At 42.5% G+C, this 25,062-nt stretch overlaps 1 protein-coding gene across 3 annotated transcripts in view; it reads left to right on the forward strand.

Moving 5' to 3' along the window:
* def8 (differentially expressed in FDCP 8 homolog) overlaps positions 1-25,062 on the forward strand; it is a 61,444-nt gene that overhangs the window by 2,631 nt on the left and 33,751 nt on the right. The window contains exons 2-5 of one of the 3 annotated variants that reach the window (XM_041192211.1): positions 10,973-11,021; positions 13,402-13,530; positions 21,974-22,083; positions 23,601-23,750. In XM_041192211.1, coding sequence (XP_041048145.1) covers positions 11,015-11,021; positions 13,402-13,530; positions 21,974-22,083; positions 23,601-23,750 — 396 coding nt within the window. In that variant the 5' untranslated portion in view covers positions 10,973-11,014. The remainder of the gene's footprint in view (positions 1-10,972; positions 11,022-13,401; positions 13,531-21,973; positions 22,084-23,600; positions 23,751-25,062) is intronic. The other 2 variants (XM_041192213.1, XM_041192214.1) reach the window with 2 other exon arrangements.

A 25,062-nucleotide genomic window follows, 5' to 3' on the forward strand; every position in this document is an offset into this window, starting at 1 on the left:
GCTTATGATGATCTATTTTGATTGACAGTTATATACCAGGAAACTTCCTTACATTGGGCTTCTCTATAATTTTTCCCCTGCTCCTTGTAAAGTGTTCTGCTCACTAAATAAAATAATTATATTCAGCAATGTAGATATGGATCCTGCAATCATTTGAATGTTAGCCAAATTCCCAAACTGAAAACAAATCACCTCAGTGCACTTTGGGAGAAGTGTCTCCATGACTACCTGAACTGGATAGTACATGTGTTTTACTGGAATAGTTGAGTTGCTGCTGGGAGTGGGAGCACAAGGGTGGCTGCTGCCTGTTACAGTGGGCGTCTCTTGGCGTGTGGTGAAGCTAATGCTGTTTGCTCCAGTTCTCTGTTGGTTTTTCAGTTTTAGCTGCTTCAGGCTCTTTTGGCATAGTGGAGACCCTCCATTGGTACCTGTTAGTTTTATATGATCCATGGCATGATTCATCCAGGGGAACAATAGGATAGAGCAGCCTACAAATGGTGCAGTTACAAGATTGCCTGTGAAAAATCATGAGATGTGAGATCGTAAATGAGGCTTAATTTTTCCCAGAAATAACATTTTGTGATGAATTCATAAGAGTTGACATGTTTGTAGTGCTAGCACACTCATTTTGAGTCTGAAGGTTGTGGATACAAACCCTACCCTATTCCATGGCCCCTCAAATTTATGTGGTGGAAAAAAAGGTTCTACAGCTTTCTCTCCTAAGTTGTTTCTAGTTAATCTCCTATCTACATCCCCACATTAAAAACCCTTCAACCACTGGAAATGATAATTTTCCAGCTACCATGTCCCATCACTTCAGAATTTTAATCAAATACAACAAATCACACCATAATCTGCTGTTAACAAAAAGAAGCCGAATTTTTTCAAGTTTTGCTCCTTGTAGGTATTTCCTCAAACCAAGCAGTATCCAAGTGAATCTGCACTGTCATCTCTCTCTTTTCAATATTCTTCCTTTAGTGTGGAGTCAAAAATTATACACACATCTCCAACTGTGTTCTTTGGAAATATGTCATTAAATCTCTGATTTTATATTCTATACCACTTGTCAAATAGCACTTTATTTATTTTATAAAAGCAAAAAACTGTGGATGCTGGAAATCCAAAACAAAAAAAAAACCTGGAAAAACTCAGCAGGTCTGGCAGCATCTGCGGAGAGGAACACAGTTAACGTTTCGAGTCCGAATGACCCTTCAACAGATCTAAGTAAAAATAGAAGAGAGGTGAAATATAAACTGGTTTAAGGGGGGATGGGACAAGTAGAGCTGAATAAAGGGCCAGTGGAGATAACCAAAAGATGTCACAGACAAAAGGACAAAGAGTTGTTGAAGGTGGTGATATTATCGAAGGAATTTGCTAGTTAAGGGTAGAAAGCAGGACAAGCAAGGTACAGATAGCCTGGGTGGGGTGAAGGAATCAAAAAAGGCTAAAAGATAGAGATAAAACAATGGATGGAAATACACTTAAAAATAATGGAAGTAGGTGGGAAAAGAAAAATCTATGTAAATTATTGGACCTTCTTGATGGTCTTATCACTTGAGTTGCTGCTTCTAATGTCTTATGAATCTGAACGTCCATACCCTTCAGCTGTCTTCTGTATTACCCAGATTTTCACCATTCAGTGTATAATTTTTACTTTTGAATCAATCTGCCACTTTAAATGCCCATTCCCCCATCTTATCAATTAGCCTTTGCTCTTCAGAATTATTTACTCTTCTCATATCATCTGAATTATTTGGACACCACTAGCCCTACGTCCAGAATTTCCTCCCACTTCCAGCGGGCTCCATGGATAATCCAGTCAAGTTCTGACATATTGTCTTCCTTTAGCTTAATTAACTTCTCTAGTGCTTTCCTTTTATTATAATATCACATGTCTTGCTTTTATCCAATTCAGGAGCTGAATCATTCCACATCAATTCTATCTAACCCATTCATAATTTTAAAGATATCTATCAGATCACCTTTAAGTCATTTTTTTTCCTAAGACAAAACCCAGATCTGTTCAGCCTTTCAAGAAATGCAAGGTCTCATGAGTTAAGAGTTACACATTAATCAAGTACTGTCTCAAAGCACGGTAACTTTCAGTTCCCATACTGGTTATGTATACACCTTTCATATGTATCTGTTAATTGTCTTCATGGAAACTCCATAAATGCATAATATAAGAAAGTTAAATGTCATGACCTATGACTCAGTTCTTTTTGGAGAACGATAACTATTTGCGTGCCAATATTTTCAGATGAGCGCAATAAAGGCAAACATGCTGTTGCTGAATCTGACCTACTCAGCACCAGCTTTACACCTTTGTTCCTTGCTTACATCTTGTACACTTATCAGGGGAACACTTTGCACAATACAATGCAGAGACAGGAAGTTATAAAAAGCTCTCTGAACTGGGTTTACATTATTAAAATCTTGTTGACTTGCATGGCCAGATTTATGTCTTGAATGTCCCAGAATTAACATTTTTTGCCTACATTGAAAAGTACTTTTGCCTGCTTCAAGTACACACTCTTTAGAGGACTGTTTTTATTTCTTTCCCTTTCCTCTGCCACCCAGCCCTTGTACCCATCGTTTCATTGAGGCAATGATAGGTTCTGGAGTTTCTTGGACACAACCCAGAGGATATGCCAGAAACTTCATCCATTTTTGCCAATGTTGATTTATACCCAAATATCCTCCCAATCCCACTAGAATATGCCCGAACTTGAAATGCATATAAATCAGCATATGCAATCTTGGGATCAATGACATGCTGAACTCTGTATTTCTTTGAGTAATAAAGTTAAAAGCTTTCAACTCATTTCAACATCAAACCTTTCGATTTCCACTTGAAAGAATGCATTGAAAGAAACAGAAAAGACGTAGCCTCGTTAATGTTAAGTATGAAGAAAATTTTTTTAATGCAATTAAACAATTAGAAAAATGGCTTTCTTATTGGGCCTGAAAATCAGGTTGCAATGTTGAGATATCTTCCAGTTCTCTCTCCTGCCCTGACCCTGTCTTGTCCTCCCCTCTAGCTGTCTCCCCACAAATCTATGGTTGACATTATAAGCTTGTGAAAATCTTGAGCTGTGTGCTACTATTTCCTGGAACAGCAGTGGTCTCCAGTGCACTGTACTTGCAGTAATGCCTGAGTATTTTTAAATGTAGCATTAAATATGTAAGAATTATGTTTCAATGTCAGGAGTCTGTGTGTGTGTGTTGGAGATTGGGTGGGGCTGCTGCAGCTAGCAGAAATTTAAACATATACTAAATTTTGTATTGAAGCATACACAGAATTTCGAGCAGTAGTTTATTCTACCCATGCATGGATGAAATGTTTTCAAATCTTGAAGCACTTGTGGTTTTTAGAAGGAACTTTTAGGCCCATTGTTTTCTTGTTGTTGTGTGAAGTTGGCATTTTACATTCGAACGTATGAATTAGGAGCAGGAGTAGGCCACTCGGCCCTTCAAGCCTGCTCCACCATTCAATAAGAACGTGGCTGGTCTGACTGTAACCTCAACCCCACATCCCTGCCTACTCCCGATAACCTCTCATGGCCCTTGTTAATCAAGAATCTGTCTAGCTCTGCCTTCAAAATATTCAAAGACTCTGTTTCCACCACCTTTTGAGAAAGAGTTCCAAAGACTCATGACGCTCAGAAAAAATTCTGCTCATCTGTCTTAAACCCCTTATTTTTAAACAATGACCCCTAGTTCTAGATTCCCTCACAGGAGGAAATATCTTATCCATATTCACCCTGTCAACACCCCTCAGGATCTTAAAGTTTCAATCAAGTCGCCTCTGACTCTTTTAAACTTCAATGGATGCAAGCCTAACCTGTCCAACCTTTCCTCTTAAGACAACCTGCCCATTCAGGGTATTAGCCTAATAAACCTCTGAACTGCTTCTTACACGTCTTTCCTTTAAATAAGGAGGCTAATACAGTGTGCATAGTACTCCATGTGTGGGCTCACCAGTCCCCTGTACAATTGAAGCATAACCTCCCTACCTTTGTAATCAATTTCCCTCAATAAACAATAACATTCTATTAGCTTTCCTAATTACTTGTTATACCTTCATACTTAACCCTTTGTGATTCATGTAGTAGGACATCTGGATCCCTCTGAACCTCAGTTCTGCAATCTCTCACCATTCAGATAAGTTTCTTATTTACTCATCCTGCCAAAATGGACCATTTTGCCTACATTATATTCCATTGCCAAATCCTTGTCCACTCGCTTAACCTTTCCACATCCCTTTGTAACCCCCTTATGTCCTCTTCACAATTTACTTTCTTACCTATCTTGGTGTGATCAGCAAATTTCACAACCATACCGTTTGGTCCCTTCATTCAAGTCATTTATATAAATTGTGAAAAGTTGAGGCCCCAGCGCTGATCCCTGTGGCACACCACTCATCATATCCTACCAACCAGGAAAAAACCTATTTATGCAAACTCTGATTCCTGTTAGTTAGCTAATCTTCTATCCATACCAATATGTTACCCCCTACACATGAGCTTTTTTACAATAACCTTTGATATGGCACCTTGTCAAATGCCTTCTGGAAATCTAAGTACAGTACATCAACAGTTATTCACAGCACGTGTGACTCCTTCAGAGAACTGCAATAAATTGGTTAAACATGATTTCCCTTTCACAAAACCATTTTGATTCTGCCTGATTGCCTTGAATTTTTCTAACTGCCCTGCTATAAAAGTTTTAATAGCTTCTAATATTTTCCCTATGACAAATGTTAAGCTAACTGGCCTGTAGTTTCCTGCTTCCTGTCTCCCTCCCTTTTTGAATAATGGAGTTACATTTGTTATTTTCCAATCAAATGGAGCTTTCCCTGAATCTAGAGAACTTTGGAAAATTAAAACCAATGCATCAGCTATCTCACTGGCCACTTCTTTCAAGACCCTACAATGAAGTCCATCCAGAGTCAGGGACTTGTCAGCCTCAGCTTCAACAATTTGCTCAATGCCACTTGCCTGATTGTAATTTTTTCTGAGTTCCTCCCTCTCTTCCATTTCCTAATTTACAGCTATTTCTAGGTTGTTACTTATATCTTCTATACTGAAGACCGATGCAGCACACCTGGTCAATTTATCTGCCATCTCCCTGCTTTCCATTACCAATTCCCCAGGCACACTTTCTATAGGAGCATCACCCACTTAGTTAACTCTTCTTATTTAACTAACTATAGAAACTCTTACTATCTGTCTTTGTATTTCTAGCTAGCTTTCCCTTGTACTCTAATTTTTCCCTCCTCATTAATCTTTGTCATTCTTTGCTGTTCTTTATATTCTGTCCAATCTTCTGACCTGCCATCCATCTTTGTGCAATTATATGCTTTTTCTTTAAGTTTGATACTATCTTTAACTTTTTTTTTAGTTAACCACAGATGGTGGATTCTCCCCTTGGAATTTTTCTTTCTCATTGGAATTTATCTATTCTGTGTATTCTGAAATGTCCCTTAAATGCCTGCCACTGCAATTCTATTGACCTATCTCTTAACCTCGTTTGCCAGTTCACTTTAGCTAGCTCTACTTTCATGCCCTCATTATTGCCCTTATTTAAGTTTAAAATACTAGTCATCGACGCATTCTTCTCTCCCTCAAACTGCATGTAAAATTCAATCATTTTAAGATCGCTACTACCTAGGGCGTCTTCACTATGAGGTTACCAATTAATCCTATCTCGTTGCAGAATACCAGGTCTAATATAGCCTGCTCTCTGGTTGGCCCCAGAGTGTGCTGTTCTAAGAACTATCCCAAAAACATGCTATGACTTCATCTATACCACATTTGCCCATTTGACTTTTCCAGTCTATCTGTAGATTAAAATCCCCCATGATTATTGCTGTACCTTTCTGATAAGCTCCTATTATCTCTTCCTTTATACCGTGTCTTACCATATGGTAACAATTAGGGGGCCTGTACATCACTTCCACAAGTGACTTCTTGCCTTTATCATCTCTCACCTCAACCCAAGCTGTTTCTACACCCTGGTTTCCTAAACTTAGGTCATCCCTCTCTAATATGCTAATACCATAATTAATTAACAGAGCCAACCCTCCACCTTTTCCTAATTTCCTGTCCTTCCAATATTCAGGTCCCAATCCTGTAGCCATGTCAATCAGATTATACTTTATTTCTATTGTGCTATCAGTTCATATGTTTTGCTTTGAATGCTATGTACATCTGGATACAGAGCCCTTAGTTTTGTCCTTTTTACTATTATTCTAGCATCTAGCCTCATCTGTGGATTTACTCTTGGATTTGCGCTTTCTGTCCCTTCCTGTCATGGTCTGTTTATCATTTCCCTTATTATTACCTTTCTTGCCTTGTCTCTACTCTTTGATTTACCACATCTTCCCAGATTTAATCCCTTGCCCCCACTATTTAGTTTAAAACCTTCTCTACTTCCCTAGTTATGCAGCCCTCTAGAACACCAGCCCCAGCGTGGTTCAGGTGTAGAATGTCCCAACGGTATTGATCCCACTTTCCTCAATACTGGTGCCAGTGCCCGAAACTCACCTCTCTCACACCAGTCTTTGATCCACGCATTTATTTGTCCTATACCAATTTGCACATGGTTCAGGTAATAATCCAGAAATTATTACCTTTGAGGCTCAGCTTAATTTGATGCCTAGCTCCTCTTACTGCCTATGCAGAACCACCTCCCTTGTCCATCTATGTTGGTGCAAACATTCCAAACACTGGCACCAGGTAGGCAACATAGCCATCTGGACTCTCACTCTTTGCTACAGAGAACAGTGTTAATCCCCCTACTACCGCTACATTCCTTTGTGCTCCTCCCACTTGAATGGATTCCTGTACCACCGTGCCATGGTCAGTCAGCTCATCCACCTTGCAGCCCCCACTCTCATCCAAACAAGCTGAAAAAGCCTCAGACCTGTTGCACAATTGCAGAGGCTGACACTCCTGCCCTCTGCATCCCCTGACCTTCCTCCGCTGCAGTCACACCCTCCTGTCCCCAACCGCCTTCCAAATCAGAAGACCGTATCCTCAGGGGTGTGACCACCTCCTGGTACAAAACATCCAGGTAACTTCCCCCTCCCTGATGCGTCGTAGTGTCTGCAGCTCAATGACTTGAGCTGAAACTCCTGAAGCTGCAGACACTTACTGCAGACATGCTTGCCCTGGATCACACTGGTATCCAGGAGCTCCCATGTGCTGCAGCCATGAGACATAACCTGTCCTGCCATCCTTCTGTGCTTTAATTAATTACTTAATTGTTTTATTCACTTATTTATTTTCTTTTATATATTAATCGTATCACAAATTCCTGTACAATTTTAAACCTTAGGAATAGAATAGATCTTGACCACTTACTGTAAACTCACCAAACAGCTTGCTTCTTCCCCTTTAGTAGAGCAAGAACCAATTCCTACAGGGTGAAAAAGTTAGTAGAAGTAAAGGAGTGCCTTCCTCCCCACTGAAACTTCGTCAGGTCACCAAACTTGTCACTCCATTGAGATCGATTCCGGCGTTGGTCACACTGAGAATGTTTGGATTTATATGTTCTGAACAAAGGGACTAGCTGAGCCCAGGTACAGTAAAGACCAGTTCAAGCTAGTTTTATCAATTAACTATTTCAGCTGCTGCCAGTAAATAACTTCTATCTGAGATTAAAACATCAAATAGGGCTCAGCTAGTCCCTTTGTTCAGAACATATAAATCCAAACATTCTCAGTGTGACCAACGCCGGAATCGATCTCAATGGAGTGAGACTGAGGAAGTTTCAGTGGGGAGGAAGGCACTCCTTTACTTCTACTAACTTTTTCACCCTGTAGGAATTGGTTCTTGCTCTACTAATGTTACATCAACAATTTCCAGTTCCCTGGCCCCAACCGCCGCCTCTTCACCATGCATGTCCAATCCCTCTACACCTCCATTCCCCACCAGGCTGGTCTGAGGGCCCTTAGCTTCTTCCTCAAACAGAGGCCCGAACAATCCCCATCCACCACTACTCTCCTCCGTCTGTTCTCACACTGAACAATTTCTCCTTTAACTCCTCTCACTTCCTCCAAATAAAAGATGTGGCTATGGGTACCCGCATGGGCCCCAGCTATGCCTGTCTCTTTATGGGGTATGTGGAACATCCCTTGTTCCAGTCCTACTCCGGCCCCCTTCCACAACTCTTTCGCCGGTACATCGATGATTACTTCGGTGCTGCTTCATGCTCTCGTCGGGACCTGGAAAAATTTGTTAATTTTGCTTCCAATCTCCACCCCTCCATCATTTTCACGTGGTCCAGCTCTGACACTTCCCTTCCCTTCCTTGACCTCTCTGATTCAAATTCTGGTGATAGACTGTCCACCAATATTCATTACAAGCCTACCGACTCCCATAGCTACCTCGACTACAGCTCCTCACACCCCGCTTCCTATAAGGACTCCATCCCATTCTCTCAGTTCCTTCGCCTCCATTGCATCTGTTCTGATGATGCTACCTTCAAAAACAGTTCCTTTGACATGTCCTCCTCCTTCCTTAACCGAGGTTTCCACCCACGCTGGTTGACAGGGCCCTCAACCGTGCCCGGCCCATCTCCCGCGCATCTGCCCTCACGCCTTCTCCTCCCTCCCAGAAACATGATAGGGTCCCCCTTGTCCTCACTTATTACCCCACCAGCCTCCGCATTTAAAGGATCATCCTCCGCCATTTCCGCCAACTCCAGCATGATGCCACCACCAAACAAATCTTCCCTTCACCCCGCTGGCGGCATTCCTTAGGGATCATTCCCTCCGGGACACCCTGGTCCACTCCTCCATCACCCCCTACTCCTCAACCCCCACCTATGGCACCTCCCCATGCATACGCAAAAGATGCAACACTTGCCCCTTCACTTCCTCTCTCCTCACCGTCCAAGGGCCCAAATACTCCTTTCAAGTAAAGCAGCATTTCACTTGCATTTCCCCCAACTTAGTCTACTGCATTCATTGTTCCCAATGCGGTCTCCTCTACATTGGAGAGACCAAACGCAAACTGGGCGACCGCTTTGCAGAACACCTGCGGTCTGTCCACAAGAATGACCCAAACCTCCCTGTCGCTTGCCATTTTAACATTCCACCCTGCTCTCTTGCCCACATGTCTGTCCTTGGCTTGCTGCATTGTTCCAGTGAAGCTCAATGCAAACTGGAGAAACAGCACCTCATTGTCCAACTAGGCACTTTACAGCCTTCCGGACTGAATATTGAATTCAACAACTTTAAATCTTGAACTCCCTCCTCCATCCCTGCCCCCTTTCTGTTTCTTCCCCTCCATTTTGTCTTTTCCAATAATTTATATAGATTTTTCTTTTCCCACCTATTTCCATTATTTTAAAATCTATACCTTTTATGCCCTGTTAGTCTTATTTCACCCCATCCCCACTAAAGCTGTACCTTGTGTGACCTGCCATCCGTTCTTAATTAGCACATTCTCTTAGATAATATCACCACCTTCAACATCTCTTTGTTCTTTTGTCTGTGACATCTTTTGATTATCTGCTCCTATCACTGTTTGCTTGTCCCTACAACGACCCCCCCCCCCAACCTTAAACCAGCTTATATTTCACCCCTCTCCTAATTGTACTCAGTTCTGTTGAAGGGTCATGAGGACTTGAAACGTCAACTTTATTCTTCTCCGCCGATGCTGCCAGACCTGCTGAGTTTTTCCAAGTAATTCTGTTTTTGTTTTTAGTAACTTCTATCTCCCAGCTTAGGGGCCTGGATGAGACTTAGAATTTAAACAGTTAAATGCAAACAACATTAGATTTTTAGAAAGATATTTAAGTTGCCCTCAGCTCACCAAACTCCCTCACTCCATTGAGGTTGCACTCCAGCCAAGCTTATTAATGTGCTAAATATAGTCTTTTAAATATACCAATAAATTGCATTTTTTACTACAAATCCTCTCCATTTCAATTCTTTTAAAAATCCCATGTTTGTATCTGTGTGTTTGACTTCAGTGTTTTTTCAGCCTAAACCTTTTGTCTTAGTGTATGAGGATGGGGTTGATGGTTTGCATGTGATGGACTACCATGGAACAACTGTTAGTCACATTAATGGACAGTGTTCATTTACCTATGTGGCCCATACTAGTTACTGAGGTAAATATATTGTACAGTGTAGTAACCTCTGTGACTTCATCCAAATACTATTTAGTAACATCTATGGTTCTGCTGGTAGCACTGAGCCCACAACCTTCTAACTTGGAGTCTAGAACCCTACTGCAGGACTTAAGCTCAAAATCAAGGCTGATGCTGCAGTGCAGAATGGAGAGAGTGCTGCCTTTTGGATGAGATGCTAAGCTGAGACCCCATTTGCCTGTTCAGATGGATGTAGAAGATGGATGGTGCTCTTCTGAGGAAGGGCAAGAGGGGCTATCCCTGACCAGTATTCATCCTACAATTAACATCACACAACAGATTATCTGATTATTTTCAGTTGCTGTTTGTGGGAGTTTGTGCACAAATTGGTTGCCTCATTTCCTATTTTGCAACAGTAAAACACTTCAAAAATTCTTCATGGGTTATAAAGTGCTTTGGGATGTCCTGTGCTCATGAAAGGTACTATATCAATGCAATCTTTCTTTAATCACTGGTTGCTCACATAACTTCTAAAACTTTTATAATCTATAATTGTAGAAGGATTATAGAAGTTCCCAACAGTTCAACCTGTTAAGTCTGTGTAGATTGTTTGCTGGTGTAAGTCAAAACTACTTCCCAGTGCCCTATTACAATATCTTCATAGACCATCATCTTTCTTTGCTTCTACCCTTAAGAGATGCCGTAGTCTCTGCCTGATCTTTCTTTGGCAAAACATTCCATGTTTTAAAACCCTCATTCTTTTATTTGGGTCTAGCCTCTAACCATGGACTATATAGTTCTAGTGTTTTGTTTATAAGCTAATTTTTGCAAGGGTGCTACTCTAGCTGAGTAAATGATTGCTCTCCAGCCTCCGTCACAAAAGTTGTAACAATGATTTGGGTTGTTCAGAATGTCCTGTGAGTATGATTACAATTTTCTTATCAAATCAACTGTTCTTCCAGCATGCTTCAATTTATAAGGGTCTCATTGTTTTGCTTTTGATGAGAAATAAAGTTATATGGTCAGAGAATGTAGTAGATTAGAAAATTATAGTCTTCATTGTTAACCCATATATTCTCATTACTGAGCGACATGTTTAAACCAACTGATTAAACTTTGCGACCAGTTTGATGCGTAATAATCCATGATAAACAATCTTGTCTGCATCAGCAAGCAAGTAGCCTGTAGATAGGTTGAAATCTAGATCAGAATGTATTCTCCCTATTCATTAAGGTGATACTTGTTAGCCTAGAGTATTTAACAAATGTTTACATGTGAGAGTTGGCATAAAACATCTGAATATTAGATTTTTATTTTCAGCCGACCGTGTAATTGCTTTTGAAATTTTCAAATGGAGATGTGCACAACAGTAATTCTTATGCTCTTGATTATAATAGGCTGAAATAACATTTTCTACTGTGCAGCAGACTTTGCATTTTATACTTAGGAGGTAGAACGAATGTTGCAGCACACCATGCATAGAATGAGGAGACATAGATTCATAGCCATGACTCAATTTCTGATTCTAGGGCCAGCAGAAATCATGTTCTTCTCAATCAGTGATTTAATAGTGGTCAGTTGGTAAAGACATTTGTAGGCTTGGGAACAGCTGTATTGGCTGGGGGATTATCTACTGCATAAGACTTTTAAAAAAAAAAAATTGGACTTTTATTCAGAAATTGGAATTTTATTTTTAGTCTGAAGAATAATCTCAATTTCTATTACTTATTCTTTGTTGAGCTAGAGTTAATGATCAATGAGCAAATCAACATGACAATCCAACCACAAAGACGATGAGGTCTACAGTTGTGGCTCAGACTGCCAATCTTTTCTTGCTAAGAAGCTCTTGTTTATACCAAACTGCATTTTAATCTCTCTTTGGTAATTCTGCTGACAGCCCAAATGCACATGATCACCCCTTGCATAAATTCTGGAATAACACCAAAGTACACAAGTACAATGTTTTAACTTCTATTATTTCTCATTTCTGCTGACATTGATTCATATTTCACTTGCTACCTTCTCAAGGGCAATTAGGGATGGCAATAAATGCTGGCCTAGCCAGCGCTGCCCACATCACAGAATCTCACAGTGCAGAAGATGCCCTTTGGCCCATCAAGTTTGCCCCGACACGTGAGAAACATTTGACCTACCTACCTAATCCCATTTACCAGCACTTGGCCCATAGCCTTGAATGTTATGACGTGCCAAGTGCTCATCCGGGTATTTTTTAAAGGATGTGAGGCAACCTGCCTCTACCACCCTCCCAGGCAGTGCACTCCAGACTGTTACCACCCTCTGGGTAAAAAAGTTTTTTCTCACATCCCCCTAAACCACCTGCCCCTCACCTTGAACTTATGTCCCCTTCTGACTGACCCTTCAACTAAGGGGAACAGCTGCTCCCTATCCACCCTGTCCATGCCCCTCATAATCTTGTACATCTTGGTCAGGTCGCCCCTCAGTCTTCTCTACTCCAACGAAAACAACCCAGTTCTGTTGAAGGGTCATGAGGACTCGAAACGTCAACTCTTTTCTTCTACGCCGATGCTGCCAGACCTGCTGAGTTTTTCCAGGTAATTCTGTTTTTGTCCAAGCCTATCCAACCTCTCTTCATAAGTTAAATGTTTCATCCCAGGCAACATCCTGGTGAATCTCCTCTGCACCCCCTCCAGTGCAATCACATCCTTCCTATAATGTGGCGACCAGACCTGCACACAGTACTCCAGCTGTGGCCTCACCAAGATTCTTTACCACTGCAACATGACCTCCCTACTTTTGTAACCAATGCCTTGATTCATAAAGGCAAGTATCCCATATGCCTTTTTCACCACCCCACTGACATGCCCCTCTGCCTTCAGAGATCTACGGACACACATGCCAAGGTCCCTTTGTTCCTCAGAACTTCCTAGTGTCATGCCGTTCATTGAATACTTCCTTGTCAAATTACTCCTTCCAAAGTGTATCACCTCACACTTTCCAGGTTAAATTCCGTCTGCCACTTTCCTGCCCACTTGACAATCCCATCTATATTTTCCTGTAGCCCAAGACACTCAACTTCACTGTTAACCATCTGGCCAATCTTTGTGTCATCCGCAAGCTTACTACTCCTACCCCCGACATAGTCATCTATGTCGTTTATATAAATGACAAATAATAGGGGACTGAGCACAGATCCCTGTGGCACACCACTGGACATTGGCTTCCAATCCCATGAATGAATTTTTTAAAAATTGAAATATCGAAAAAAATTCACTTCAATGGAATATGTAGTATTTTTAAATTATTCTACCTATTCAGGTCAAATTGACATGGAATACGATGAAAGACTGGCACGATTTCGACAAGGTCATCTCAATCCCTTCAATAAAGATCCAGGTGAAAAGGTGGAGAAAGGCGGCGAGGAAGAGGGTGATCTGTCAGTAAAAGGTCAGAACAGTGAACTTCATCAGTCTAGACTGTAGTGTCATTGGGAACAGTCTAGTATCCTTTTTTTTTGTATTTTTCCACCTTGTATGATTCATTAGATTAACTCGAGTGCTGTATGCACTGATCCTGGTCTATTATTTCCCAAGGGTTATGGAAAAAATCATTGAGAACTGGAGTCAAGGCAAAAGGTATTCCACATTCCTTTGCTCTGTCATTCCCTACAGGGCCTGGTTTGCCATGGCCCCATCATTATCCTAGCTGAGATCAACCAACTCCTTTATAGTTTGAAGCTATATAATATTGTACAATCTAACTACCACAACGCTTTGGATTTCCTCTGGGTTCTATAAGATAACAGCGTTCATAAAAAACATGTTTTATTACAAACACCAAATAGAGGAAATTGTTGCCTTTGACGTATTTACCCACTTACTGAATTAGCTCAGAGGAACAGAGTGGTAAGTGCTATATTAAACTTTCAAAATGCAGGACCAAACATTAGGAGATGCCTTCATATTTGATCCTCTGCCAGCCCCTGAGCTCTGACCTACAGGGTGAAAGAGAAAAAAAATCAGAAGTTGTCATTGGGCTCCTGCTATGTGTTTTACAGCTGTTGCTCAAAGTAGTATCTGAGAAAAACCTGTCATTTGGTCAACTGGCTGACATCTTGGTTGCAAGATTTTTTTCTCATTTTCTTTCTGGATATGGTGACACTGGCCAAACTCGCATTGGTTCCCCAGAGTAGCTGCTGGGTTGCTAACTTGAATGGCTGCAGTCCTTGCAAGGTACTCACAATAATAAGTAGAGAATTCCCAGGATCTTAACCCAACAGTGATAAATGTCCAAATCAGGATATTTTGTGACTTGGAGAGGAGCTTGTAGGTGATGATGTATCTATGACATTGCTGCCTCTCTACCTCTTGGTGGTTTGAAGGTAGATAAAAGCAGTTCGACGCATCAAATATTTGATAGTTAGAATTTGGTAGTAGATGGCAGAAAAAAACACCCAGAAATTAACCAGCAGCCTGAATGGACAAATCAGCAACTAACTCTGTGGGGGTGGGGTGGGTGTTGGGGGTGACCCTTTTAAACAGCTCCACTGCAGTGCCATGAATTGCTGAGTAAGTTTATCAGTCTGAATTTTGTTGGGGTGGTGTTCACATTGCTATTGAGCCAGAAAGCAGGGGCAACCCTCCCTGGCTGTTTGGAGAGCCCCAAGCTGACTCTGCAGCAATCAGGCAATTAACTGCCTAGCATCGGGGGCTCCTGTCCCATTAACGGATAAGTTCACGCCTCCAAGAGCTGCCTTTAAATTGGAGTGCTGGCAGCTCTTTAGTCCCACAGTGCCACCGGAAGAAGTGGCCACTAGTGGGTCTGCACCCAACTGAGAGGAGCAGCATGGAGGCCGCCCTGGGATTAAGGTAAGTAAGGTCGGGGTTGGGGGGGCCAGTCAGGCAGGCCCTGGTGGAGGGGCAGAGGAAGGTATGGTTGGTGAGGGCAGAGTGCTTGTTACCACAGAGGTGGCTCTTGCTGTGGGTTGAGGGGGGAGCCCTTCCTGGGCTGCACTGTGCCCGATCAGGAGGTTTCCTACTTCTCTTGAAGCCACCAGCTTTTGCTGGATGGTCTCCCTACTCGGGGTGCGCCCTCGGCTGCTGGTAAAATGCCAGCGATAGGGGGAAGAGGTCCTTCAGTGGCCTTTAATTGGCCACTTAAGGGCCTCAATTGGCCTCTTGTGGTAGGAAGCAGGTGATGGTGAGGGAAGGCTGTTCTCTACCTTCCTCAGATGGTAGAATTCCACAGCGTTGGGAAGGTAATGGGCATTGCACACACCACCCCACAATTCCCTCCCAAACTCCCAATTCTCTGGACCAGCACACCCACCCCCCCACCCAAAATTATAACCCACTTCTGAGGGCCACATTAAATTCTGTGCATCATGTGGCATGTTTGGTGCTGGGGCAGCCAAATTTCACAACAGTGTTCTACAGCAATCTTAGCATTCTTAATTAAACATTATGAGTCTTTTATGTGCTTCTGGTATGAGCTTTGGATTTCCATGCCGGTCCCAGATCCAATATTGAAGGTGGGTTGCATTGAGGTGTTTCTGCTATGTTGAGCTCTTAAACATCTGCAGCGCGATCTAGTCTCTAGGCTAAAGTACAAATATAGGTAGATACTCGTTGTGGAAAAAGAAACCACTTTCGAGTCTGTAAGCTTTGACTAACCAAAGACTTTTATTTACAAGTATATGTTGGGAGGACACAGCCTGATTCTAAAGGGCGTCTCTCTGATACAAAGACTACTTAACATACTTATATCTTTTAGTTATCACATTTCGCTATAATACCTAGTACAACCTCTGGTTATGTACCCAATGAGCAGAATTATTCAGGCTGCAGATGTCACCATTATCTCACTGGGAGGCTGGGAATGCCTCTGTTCTAATGCTTCTCAATCTCTGCTCTTATCACCCTAACATTTTTTTACCCATCCCGTGAAGAGCATTAAGTTTTATGACTTGTGATTGGTAGTTGGGTTCCCACAGTCCTGGCTATATACCCATCATGCCTGTGTGTTGGCTAGATTTCCCATCATGTGTAGAAAGAGCCCTCATAACCACATTTGTCTATTCTAAAGCTATTAATACATTTTCACCCTAATCAGTTACCCCACTTCAATGCTGATCTGATTTTGCAGGATATTTTTGAATGTTTTTTGACATTTCTCATAGGACTGCTAACACCAAAGCAAAAGACCAGGCTGAAGGGTTTGCAACCATCTACAGCCAGACGTGCTGAGTGGATGATCCATCTCAGCCCCCTGAGACCCTCACAGTCACAGAAGCTAGTATTTGGCCAATTTAATTCACTTCACATGATATCAAAAAATAGCTGAACACTCCAGATACTACAAAGGTTTTGGGCCTCAACAGCATCCTGGCTTGTGCTCCAGAATTAGCCATGCCTCTGGCCAAACCATTCCAGTATAGCTAATATGTTGGCATCTATCCAGCAATGTGAAAAATTGCCTGGGTATGTCCATTCCGCAGACAGGAGGACAAAATCCACTCCAGCCAGTTGCCACCCCAGCAGGGTTCTTTCAATCGTAAGCAAAGATTTTCAAGGTGATGTTGACAGTGCTATCAAGTGGAACTCACTCACTGGTAACCTGCTCACATTCTGCCAGGGCCACTCTGTTGTGAATCTCTGTGGCCTAGGTCCAAACATGGATATAGGGGTTGAATTTCAAAGATGAGGTGCAAGTAATGTTCTTTGCATCGAGACAGCATTTGACAAGTGTGGCACCCAGGAGCCCCAGGCCGGAATTTTCCGGCCCGTTGATGGCGGGCGGGGGACGATATGAAGAGAAGGCCAAAGATCGCTTTCATGCTGTTGTGAAGGCAATTTGAGATCGTCCACTCCACCCATCAATGGGAGGCCAAGTTTCCTGCTGCAGCGTGTCGGGAACCTAATTTCATTACTTTAGCATCTCATTATAAGGCCTGCTTGCCAGAATCATCCCCTCATGCTGGATCATCCGGGCACATTGGTGTGATTGCACGGCAACATGTTTCACAACTGTACATAAGCAATCTGCATTTGGCAAGCTGCATTTCACTCGGGATTTCAAGGTTTGTTTACCTATCTTGCTTCAGGCAGCACTCAGTCATTAGTGCCAGGCTTCGCAGACAGCACCACGTCACTTTTAGGGGAGCTCTCGGCTCAGGTCTCTTTCCACCAGACCAGCCTTGAGGGTGAGGTGTTTTTTCAACGGCTGCAGGGCTGGGGCTTGTTTGGAGAAGGGGTAGAAGTAGCCTCAGGCAAGGGAAGAGGCTGCAGGGTAAGGGCTGTACTGGGGAAGGGATCTATCCCAGGGTGTGTGTGGAGACACATGTTGATCTGCGCAAGTGGCCTTAAGATGGTGAGGGCTGAGGAGTCAGTCCCCAGAGGAGATGAGGCTAGATGGTGATGTGAGGGTGTGAGAGAAAGTGAGTGGAGATGTCCCTTGAGCAGGCGGTGAGAGAGATGCCAGTGAATGTGTGATGACCTTGTGATTGTTTCAGTTTAGAGTGATGCAATGATTGCCTTACCTTGATGGTATGGAGGAGATCATTCAACCTCTTTCTGGACAGGATGGCCAACCTCTTCTGTGCATTGTTGGTGCTGGCCACCACTGCCACCACCTCCCAAGCCGGAGTGGTGAGATTGTGGGAACTCCTTTGGCCAGATCGGGGGGTGGAGGGCATCATGACAGGCCTTCAAAAGACATCGTAGTGATGGGTCACTGACTCCTTCTTGGCTTTCAGGGCCATGTCTTCACCGAGCAGTCCTGGGCTCCAAACATTGAGAACTGTGTGCGTGGCTGCAGTTTAGATATGGCATCCAGAGTGAGGTAACGGCATGGCGGGCGATTTGGAGGTTGCCCACCAGTGAGACAGCGTGTTTCCTGTGACCGCATAATTAATGAGGTGGGAAGGGGATGAAACAGCGTGAAAATCTGCCCTTGTGGCCGGAGGGTAAAATGTCTTTTCTTCATGACCGCCAAAGCACCTAGTGCAAATCTGGGACGATCAGCCCCAAGTAACATTGGAGCCAATGGGAACTGGAGAGAAAACTCTTAACTGGCTGCATGTATATCTAGCATAAAGGAAGTTGGTTGTGGCTGTTGGATGCCAATCATCTCAGCTCCAGGGCATCGATGCTGAAGTTCCTCAGGATCATGTCTTAGGTCCAAGCATCTACAGTTGCTCCATCAATGACACTTCTTCCATCAGAGGACCAGATGTTTGATTATTTGCTGCTGAAGGTACAGTTTTCAATTCCATTCACAGCACTTTGCATAATGAGACACTGTGTGCCTGCATGCAGCAAGACCTAGGCAATGTTGAAATTTGGGCTAATAAGAGGCAACTAACATTGATGTCACGCAAGTGCCAGGTAATGACCATCTCCAACATCCTCCCCTTGACATTAAACAACACTGCTATCACTGAGTCCCCCATCATCATCACCTTGGATGGGACAGTGGTCACCATTGACCAGAAACCTAACTGCACCAGCCACATAAGTACTGTGGCTGCAAGAGCAGGTCAAAGGCTGGGAATTCTGCAGCGAGTAACTTGCCTCCTGACTCCCCAAAGCCTGTCCAACATTTACAAGGCAAGTCAGGAATGTGATGGAAAACTCTCCACTTGCCTGAATGAGTGCAGTTCCCACAACACTCAAGAAGCTTGGCACCATCCAGGATTGTCACCCCATCCACCACCTTAAATATTCACTCCCGTCACCATTGACACTCTGTAGCTGCAGTGTGTACTATCTACAAGACTCAGTGCCAAGGCTTCTTCAACAACACCTTTCAAATGTGCAACCTCTGCCACTTAGGTGCTTGGAAATGCCACCACACATGAAAATATATCACCGTTTTATTATTTTGAGGACAATTAGGGATAGGCAATGAATGCTGGTCTTGTCAGCGATGCCTACATCCCATGAATGAATAAAGAAAAAAGGCACTATGGGATGTTTTAGTATGTTAAAGACACTATGTAAAAACAAATTATTGTTGTTCAGGGCCCATTATCCAGCTTTCCCTTCACATCTGATTGCAGATTTGAATTCCTTTCAATACAATACAGTCCAGTTATTGCTACCATCATCTTTGTGAGTCAGCAGTTTTCACCCACAGTACAATCCACTAACCTTTCTATTCAAGTAATTGATCATTGTCTGTTTGCAGCTTCACTCAAACTTTCCCCCAACTTGATGCTGCTCCACATTTCTTGCTGGGTCATCCAAGCCCAGCTTTACCAGAAATGTGGAGAGCAGGATCACACCAAGACCTCTGTCGCAGCACTATAGAGTGGGGGGAGACCAGGACATGCCTGCTTTGTCGGCACTAGCTGCAATATGGTGAGTTTAAAGGTCCAGTTTGAATGTTAGCGAATGGGTAGGTTGGCAGGGTGGCTATGTGGATGAGCTAAGTGGTGGGGTGAGTTGGCTCAGCAGGATAGTTGGATGGTCAGGAGGGACGTAGCATTGTTTGGCGGGATGGGCTAGAGTGGTCAGGGGGAGGGCTAACGTGGTCAGGACGAGATGGTTGAGAATTCAGGGGGATTAGTTGGGCCGAGGGGTCATGGGGGTAGTCAGGTATTTGGAGGGGCTGGAGTGTGGTGGTCAGTAAAAGTGATGGGGGGGAGGGGGGCCGGGGTTGTTTGTATAGCTTCTCAGGAGTTAGACTAGGACTTTTCTGTCCCATTTTTCCTGGGTAACTATCCACGTAAATACATTGGAACTGTCTGAAGTTTCTGCCTTTAGGGCCCTGAGATCAGTAGGGAAGCCCATCAGAAGTTTAAACTTGCTGTTCAATTCCCAGAGATGTCGTGCATCAGGAACTCTGCAGGGTCCCGAAATACATCTTGGGTCGTACATCCGGTTTTTGGCCTAGAAACCGGAAGTTTTGGGTGATGTTTTCTGGTTAAGTTTCATAATTTTTGTGGTGTGCTCTTGAAATTGTACTCCAGTAAGTCAGTCACTGTATTTGAAATGGTCACAGATTATAATGCAAGTTTGCTTGCTGAATTACCAACTAAGTTCGTTGTATTGAGTTGGGGGCCATAGTCATTTACAGCACTGAGTCAGCCCCACTCCCCCACTTGATCCCAATAGCCTTGGAGCTTCATTTCTTTTAAGTGCCAATCCAATTTCCTTTTGAAATCATTGATTGTTTCTGCTTCCACCTCCCTCATGGGTGCGAGTTCCAGTCATTACCACTTGCTGCAGAAAAAGGTTCTTCCACACATTCCCTCTGCATCATTTTCCTAAAATCTTAAAGCTCTGCCCCCTAATCAGCTACTGGGGAGAGATTTTTCTTGTCTATCTTATCTAAGCCTATTATAATATTGTACACCTGTAATAAATCTATCAAATGGGGCGGGGTTCATGGGTTGAATACCATACAATTTACTTTTGGATCCAAGTTGAGATCTTACTAGTTGCCCACTACACCGCGTTCATTTGGAATGGCATGTCAGGGAATACTAAAATAGATGGTTTAGTAAGCCAGTGCCCTGCATTGTCCTGTGTGTAATGAACCATAAAGGCAAAAGTCCCAGGTTCAGTCTCTAATCTAAAATTAATTAGTTGATCTCTGGGCCAGCATTGAAGGCCCCAGTATTACCTGATTAGAAAGCAGAAAGTGCATCAGCCAATGTTCCTGCTCCTAATCAATCTCCAGTGTCCCCTGCTCAAAAGTTTGCAAATGTGCGTATTCTTCATTACTGGAAGAAAATATGAACTGCTGGCCCTGAGCAGTAGTGTGGTAAGTGGTGTTGCATTCACTGCACTTCTATGGGAAGGTGCCAGGGCAAAGGCAGTAGATGGTGGGGTGGTGCAAGTGTGTATCTCCGGTGTCATAGAGGGAATAGACTCTGCAAAAGGCTGAGAACAGAGTGGAAACTGTTTGCTGGTGGAATTATGATATTACTGGAAACGGTGAAAAATGATCTGACGAATGCAGAGATAAAAACAAAAAACTGCGGATGCTGGAAATCCAAAACAAAAACAGAAACAGAAATACCTGGAAAAACTCAGCAGGTCTGGCAGCATGAACTGTTGAAGGGTCATGAGGACTTGAAACGTCAACTGTGCTCTTCTCTGCTGATGCTGCCAGACCTGCTGAGTTTTTCCAAGTATTTCTGCTTCTGTTTTTGTTCTGATGAATGCAAAGGCTGGTGTTAAAGGTGAAGGCAAAAAAGAATGATTACAAGGATGGAACACCAGAGACCTACTGGGATTTATAATGCGGTAACCCAGTATGAGTCTCTCTTTGTGGGGCTGTGGTTAGGGGAGCAGGTGTAAACTGGAAGAAATAAAAATTGAAATCTCCTCTTAAAATATATAGTTGGATTATGGTCAAATTAACATTAGATTGTACAAGCTCCACGGCATAAGCAAAGTGTTTCGTTTTCTACATCAATTTGACCAGTGTGTACAATGTGAGGAAGAACCATGTGACTGGTGAAAGAGAAAGCTAAGGCTGAAGCAACCAGTCTTGTGACTCCAAGAAAGATGGGAGGAACAACAGAGAAATTACGTAATGCATATCTGGTAAACGAAAACTGTTGATACAGGAGTCAGCTTCCTTCGTTTGTTTTTAACTTGACGGTTGAGCCTATTGAAGTAAATGAATTTAAAATAAAAGGTATGACTTGAAATTTTCTTTTTAAGCTTTTTTGCTGATATATTTTAAAACCTCTAAGGATTTAAATTGAATCGGGCATTTCTGCAGTTAATCTTCTGCAGTGAAATTCGTATAAAGCTGGCTGGAGAATATCTCCTAACTAGCTGGGGCTAGCAGTACTTGCACAAAATTCCTAGACATACTTGCATTTTTCTGGATCACTTTTCCTTTCAGTAGCTCATATTTCCATTAACAAATACAGTTTTTCCTAATCTAGGACTATACACAGACTCTTTGTATAGGGAGGTCAATGCACATACAGACAGAGTGATGGATCTTGGCCTGGCTGAGGATCACTTCTCTAAACCAGTGGCAAGTATTGACTTTCTTTTAATTTAAATGCAGATAAGTAAAACACTTAAATTGTTGAGCATAAACCTTAGAGAAGTATTTAATTCACACGGCCTGTTTTCACAAGGAATGAAGCTGAAATATCCATTTTAAAAATTATTTTTATGCTCTTCACCCCAAGTCTGATGCCAGTGAAATAATTTTGGTTCCAGTATAGATTCATCTGCCTAGAATGTTGCTCAGTATCTTCTGTGTTATAGTCTTCTGTGGAATGAATTAGGGTTAAGATTGTTTATGTTGTGCTTTCTGATGACTCTTCTCTAAGCACAAATTCTTTATTCTTCAATGAATATAAAAGAGCTGTTTTAAGCATGAGGTAATGACATATTTCCTCCTACCTCCCAAATTGTGGAACAATCCAACAGAAATCTATTTTTACAAACATAGGTTGGGGGGCAGTTGTGCTCTGAAATAGAGTCTAAAAAATGAATTGGATGCCAACTGAAAATGAACATTAATATAATGAATAGCACTACAAATAAACCTACTCCATGGCCTTGTTGGTGTCGGCGTCTGAAGAAGGTTCAATGGTGATGTGTCCAGAAGAATCTGGTGCTACTGTTTCCACAGTTGCCATGTAGGTGCTTTGTCTTGGGAGAAAAACTATTTCCAGTGAAGGACTTTATTGTTTGTGTTCGTGAATATCAAAGTGTTTTTACTGTTCCAGCACTTGGTATAAGATGTTATTCTTTCACACTTGGTGATCGGGATTGTGTTGGTATTATGCCTTTTTGCAATGTGACTTAATTGGAGGCAGCCAAGAGAAAATAGCCACACCACCTTGATGGCTGCTGACGGCATTTCCCTGGCTATCTTCTGACCCATTAGCACCTGCTTCCCCACCACAGGGTAGGAAACTACTCTCTCTGATCATGCCACCCTGCCACCTGGAATAGAAGGAGAAATCACACAATCAATCCAGAACCACTGCTCAGATGCTGGTGAGTGCACATCCAGCACACTGCACACTAATTGCCCCCCAGACAGCACCAGGAGATGAATTGGTGCCGTATCCTGTATTTGGTTGTATCTAGTCATTGGTCTGAAATTTAAGCTCAAATGTACATGCAAGCAGAGTACACCGGTTTAAGGTGATTGGCAAAAAAAAGCAATGGCAACATGAGGAAAATCTTTTTTTTATGCAGCAAGTGGTTAGGATCTGGATTGTGCTACCTGAGAGCGTGGTGGAGGCACATTCAGTCGTGGATTTCAAAAAGAATTGGATCATTATCTGAAGAGGAAAAAAAAATTGTAGTGCCACAGGAAAAAAGTGGGGTAGTGGCACTAGGTGAGTTGCTTTTGTAGAGCTCCAGAATGGACATGACAAGCTGAATGGCCTATGTCTGTTCTGTAACCATTCCATATGATAACAGGTTTTAGTGCTGGCTTGTTTCTGGATCACTCTTAATGTAAGCAGTAAAGAATTTCATGTTCTTCACCTTGACCGTTGCCTGTTTTCTGTGTTTTTGTTAATGCAGGGATCATTTGTGGCATTAGACATTGAAAATCTGAAGCGTGCCATTGATGAGGTGAAACAAGTTATATTAGATTTGCCAGAGCATTCAGAGAAGCAGAAAGATGCCGTTGTTAAACTTATTCATCTCCGGCTTAAACTACAAGAACTGCAGGTTTGAAATGTACAGTGTACAGATAAAAAACAATCTACCATAATTGAAGGGAGGGTAAACCACAAAATGATGCGTACAAGTGGAATGATCTGAAGGACAATAAAGGGATCGGATGTGTTACCATTAAGAGTAGAGAAGGGAGCATCAGAAAGATACTAATAGCCATTTCAATGGTAAGATAAAGTGCTATTAAACTAGTTTTGTCAAGTAACTTTGACAAAGGCTTGGAATGAGCTTTGCCTGCTTGGCCAAGTATATTAGCATGCTCAAAATAGGGGAGAGGGAGAAACCTGGTTACCACAGGCCAGCCAACCTGATGCCGATGGCAGGGAAACTTTGAGGCACTGTGTAAATATAATAACCAATGAGAAGGATAGGAACACATTTCAGGAGGATGTAGACAGGCTGATGGAATGAGCAGACATGTGGCAAATGAAGTTTGATGCAGAAATGTGGGAAATGATTCATTTTTGAGGGAAAAATGAGGAGTAGAATGAACAATTTTCAAAAATGATACTTTTTTTAAGGGAATTGTGGAATAGAGAAACCCAGGATAGATGAATAAGTCTTTAAAGATGGCAGGACAAGTTGAGAAGGCTGTTTAAAAAGGCATGCAGGATCTATAACTTGAGGCATTGAATACAGAAGCAAGGAGGTTGTCTCAAATCTTTATAAAAACATGGTTAGGCCCTAGCTGGAGCAGTGTGTCCATTTCTGAGCACCACACTTCTGGAAGGGTGTAAAGACCTTGGAGAGAGTCAAGAGGAGACTTTACTAGAATGGCACCAGCAATGAAAGACTTCAGTTGCATGAAACGGTGCCATCAAAACATTGTATTTCCAGCAATCCTTAACAACAGCAATAGCTTGCATTCATGTGATGCTTTCACTGCAGAAAAAATGTCCCAAAGTTCTTCACTGAGGCGCAATGGATAAAATGGACACCAAGCCAAAATGGAGATGTTGGGAGGACTGACTAATAGCTTAATCAGTCATGTGGGTTAAACGGGGTTTAAAGGAAGAGAAAGGAATGGGAATGGTTTAGAGAGCAAATTCCTATGTATGGAACCTAGGAGGCTCAAGTGGCAACCACCTAATGGAGCAGTGTATGGGGGAGGATTATACATGAGCAGCTAGAGTCAGAAGAACAGTTTATTGCAAAGATTGGCAGGGTGGGTGGATGCAGGAGGGAGATTTGCAGGACTTGAGATGACAGATGAGGGCTCAGGCTGTGAGGATTTTAAATACGAAGATGTGAATTTTAAATTGAGAACTTAGGAGACTGGGAGCCAATATAGATCAACAAAGACAGA

Source organism: Carcharodon carcharias, chromosome 7 (assembly GCF_017639515.1).
Source record: "Carcharodon carcharias isolate sCarCar2 chromosome 7, sCarCar2.pri, whole genome shotgun sequence".
Taxonomy (NCBI): domain Eukaryota; kingdom Metazoa; phylum Chordata; class Chondrichthyes; order Lamniformes; family Lamnidae; genus Carcharodon; species Carcharodon carcharias.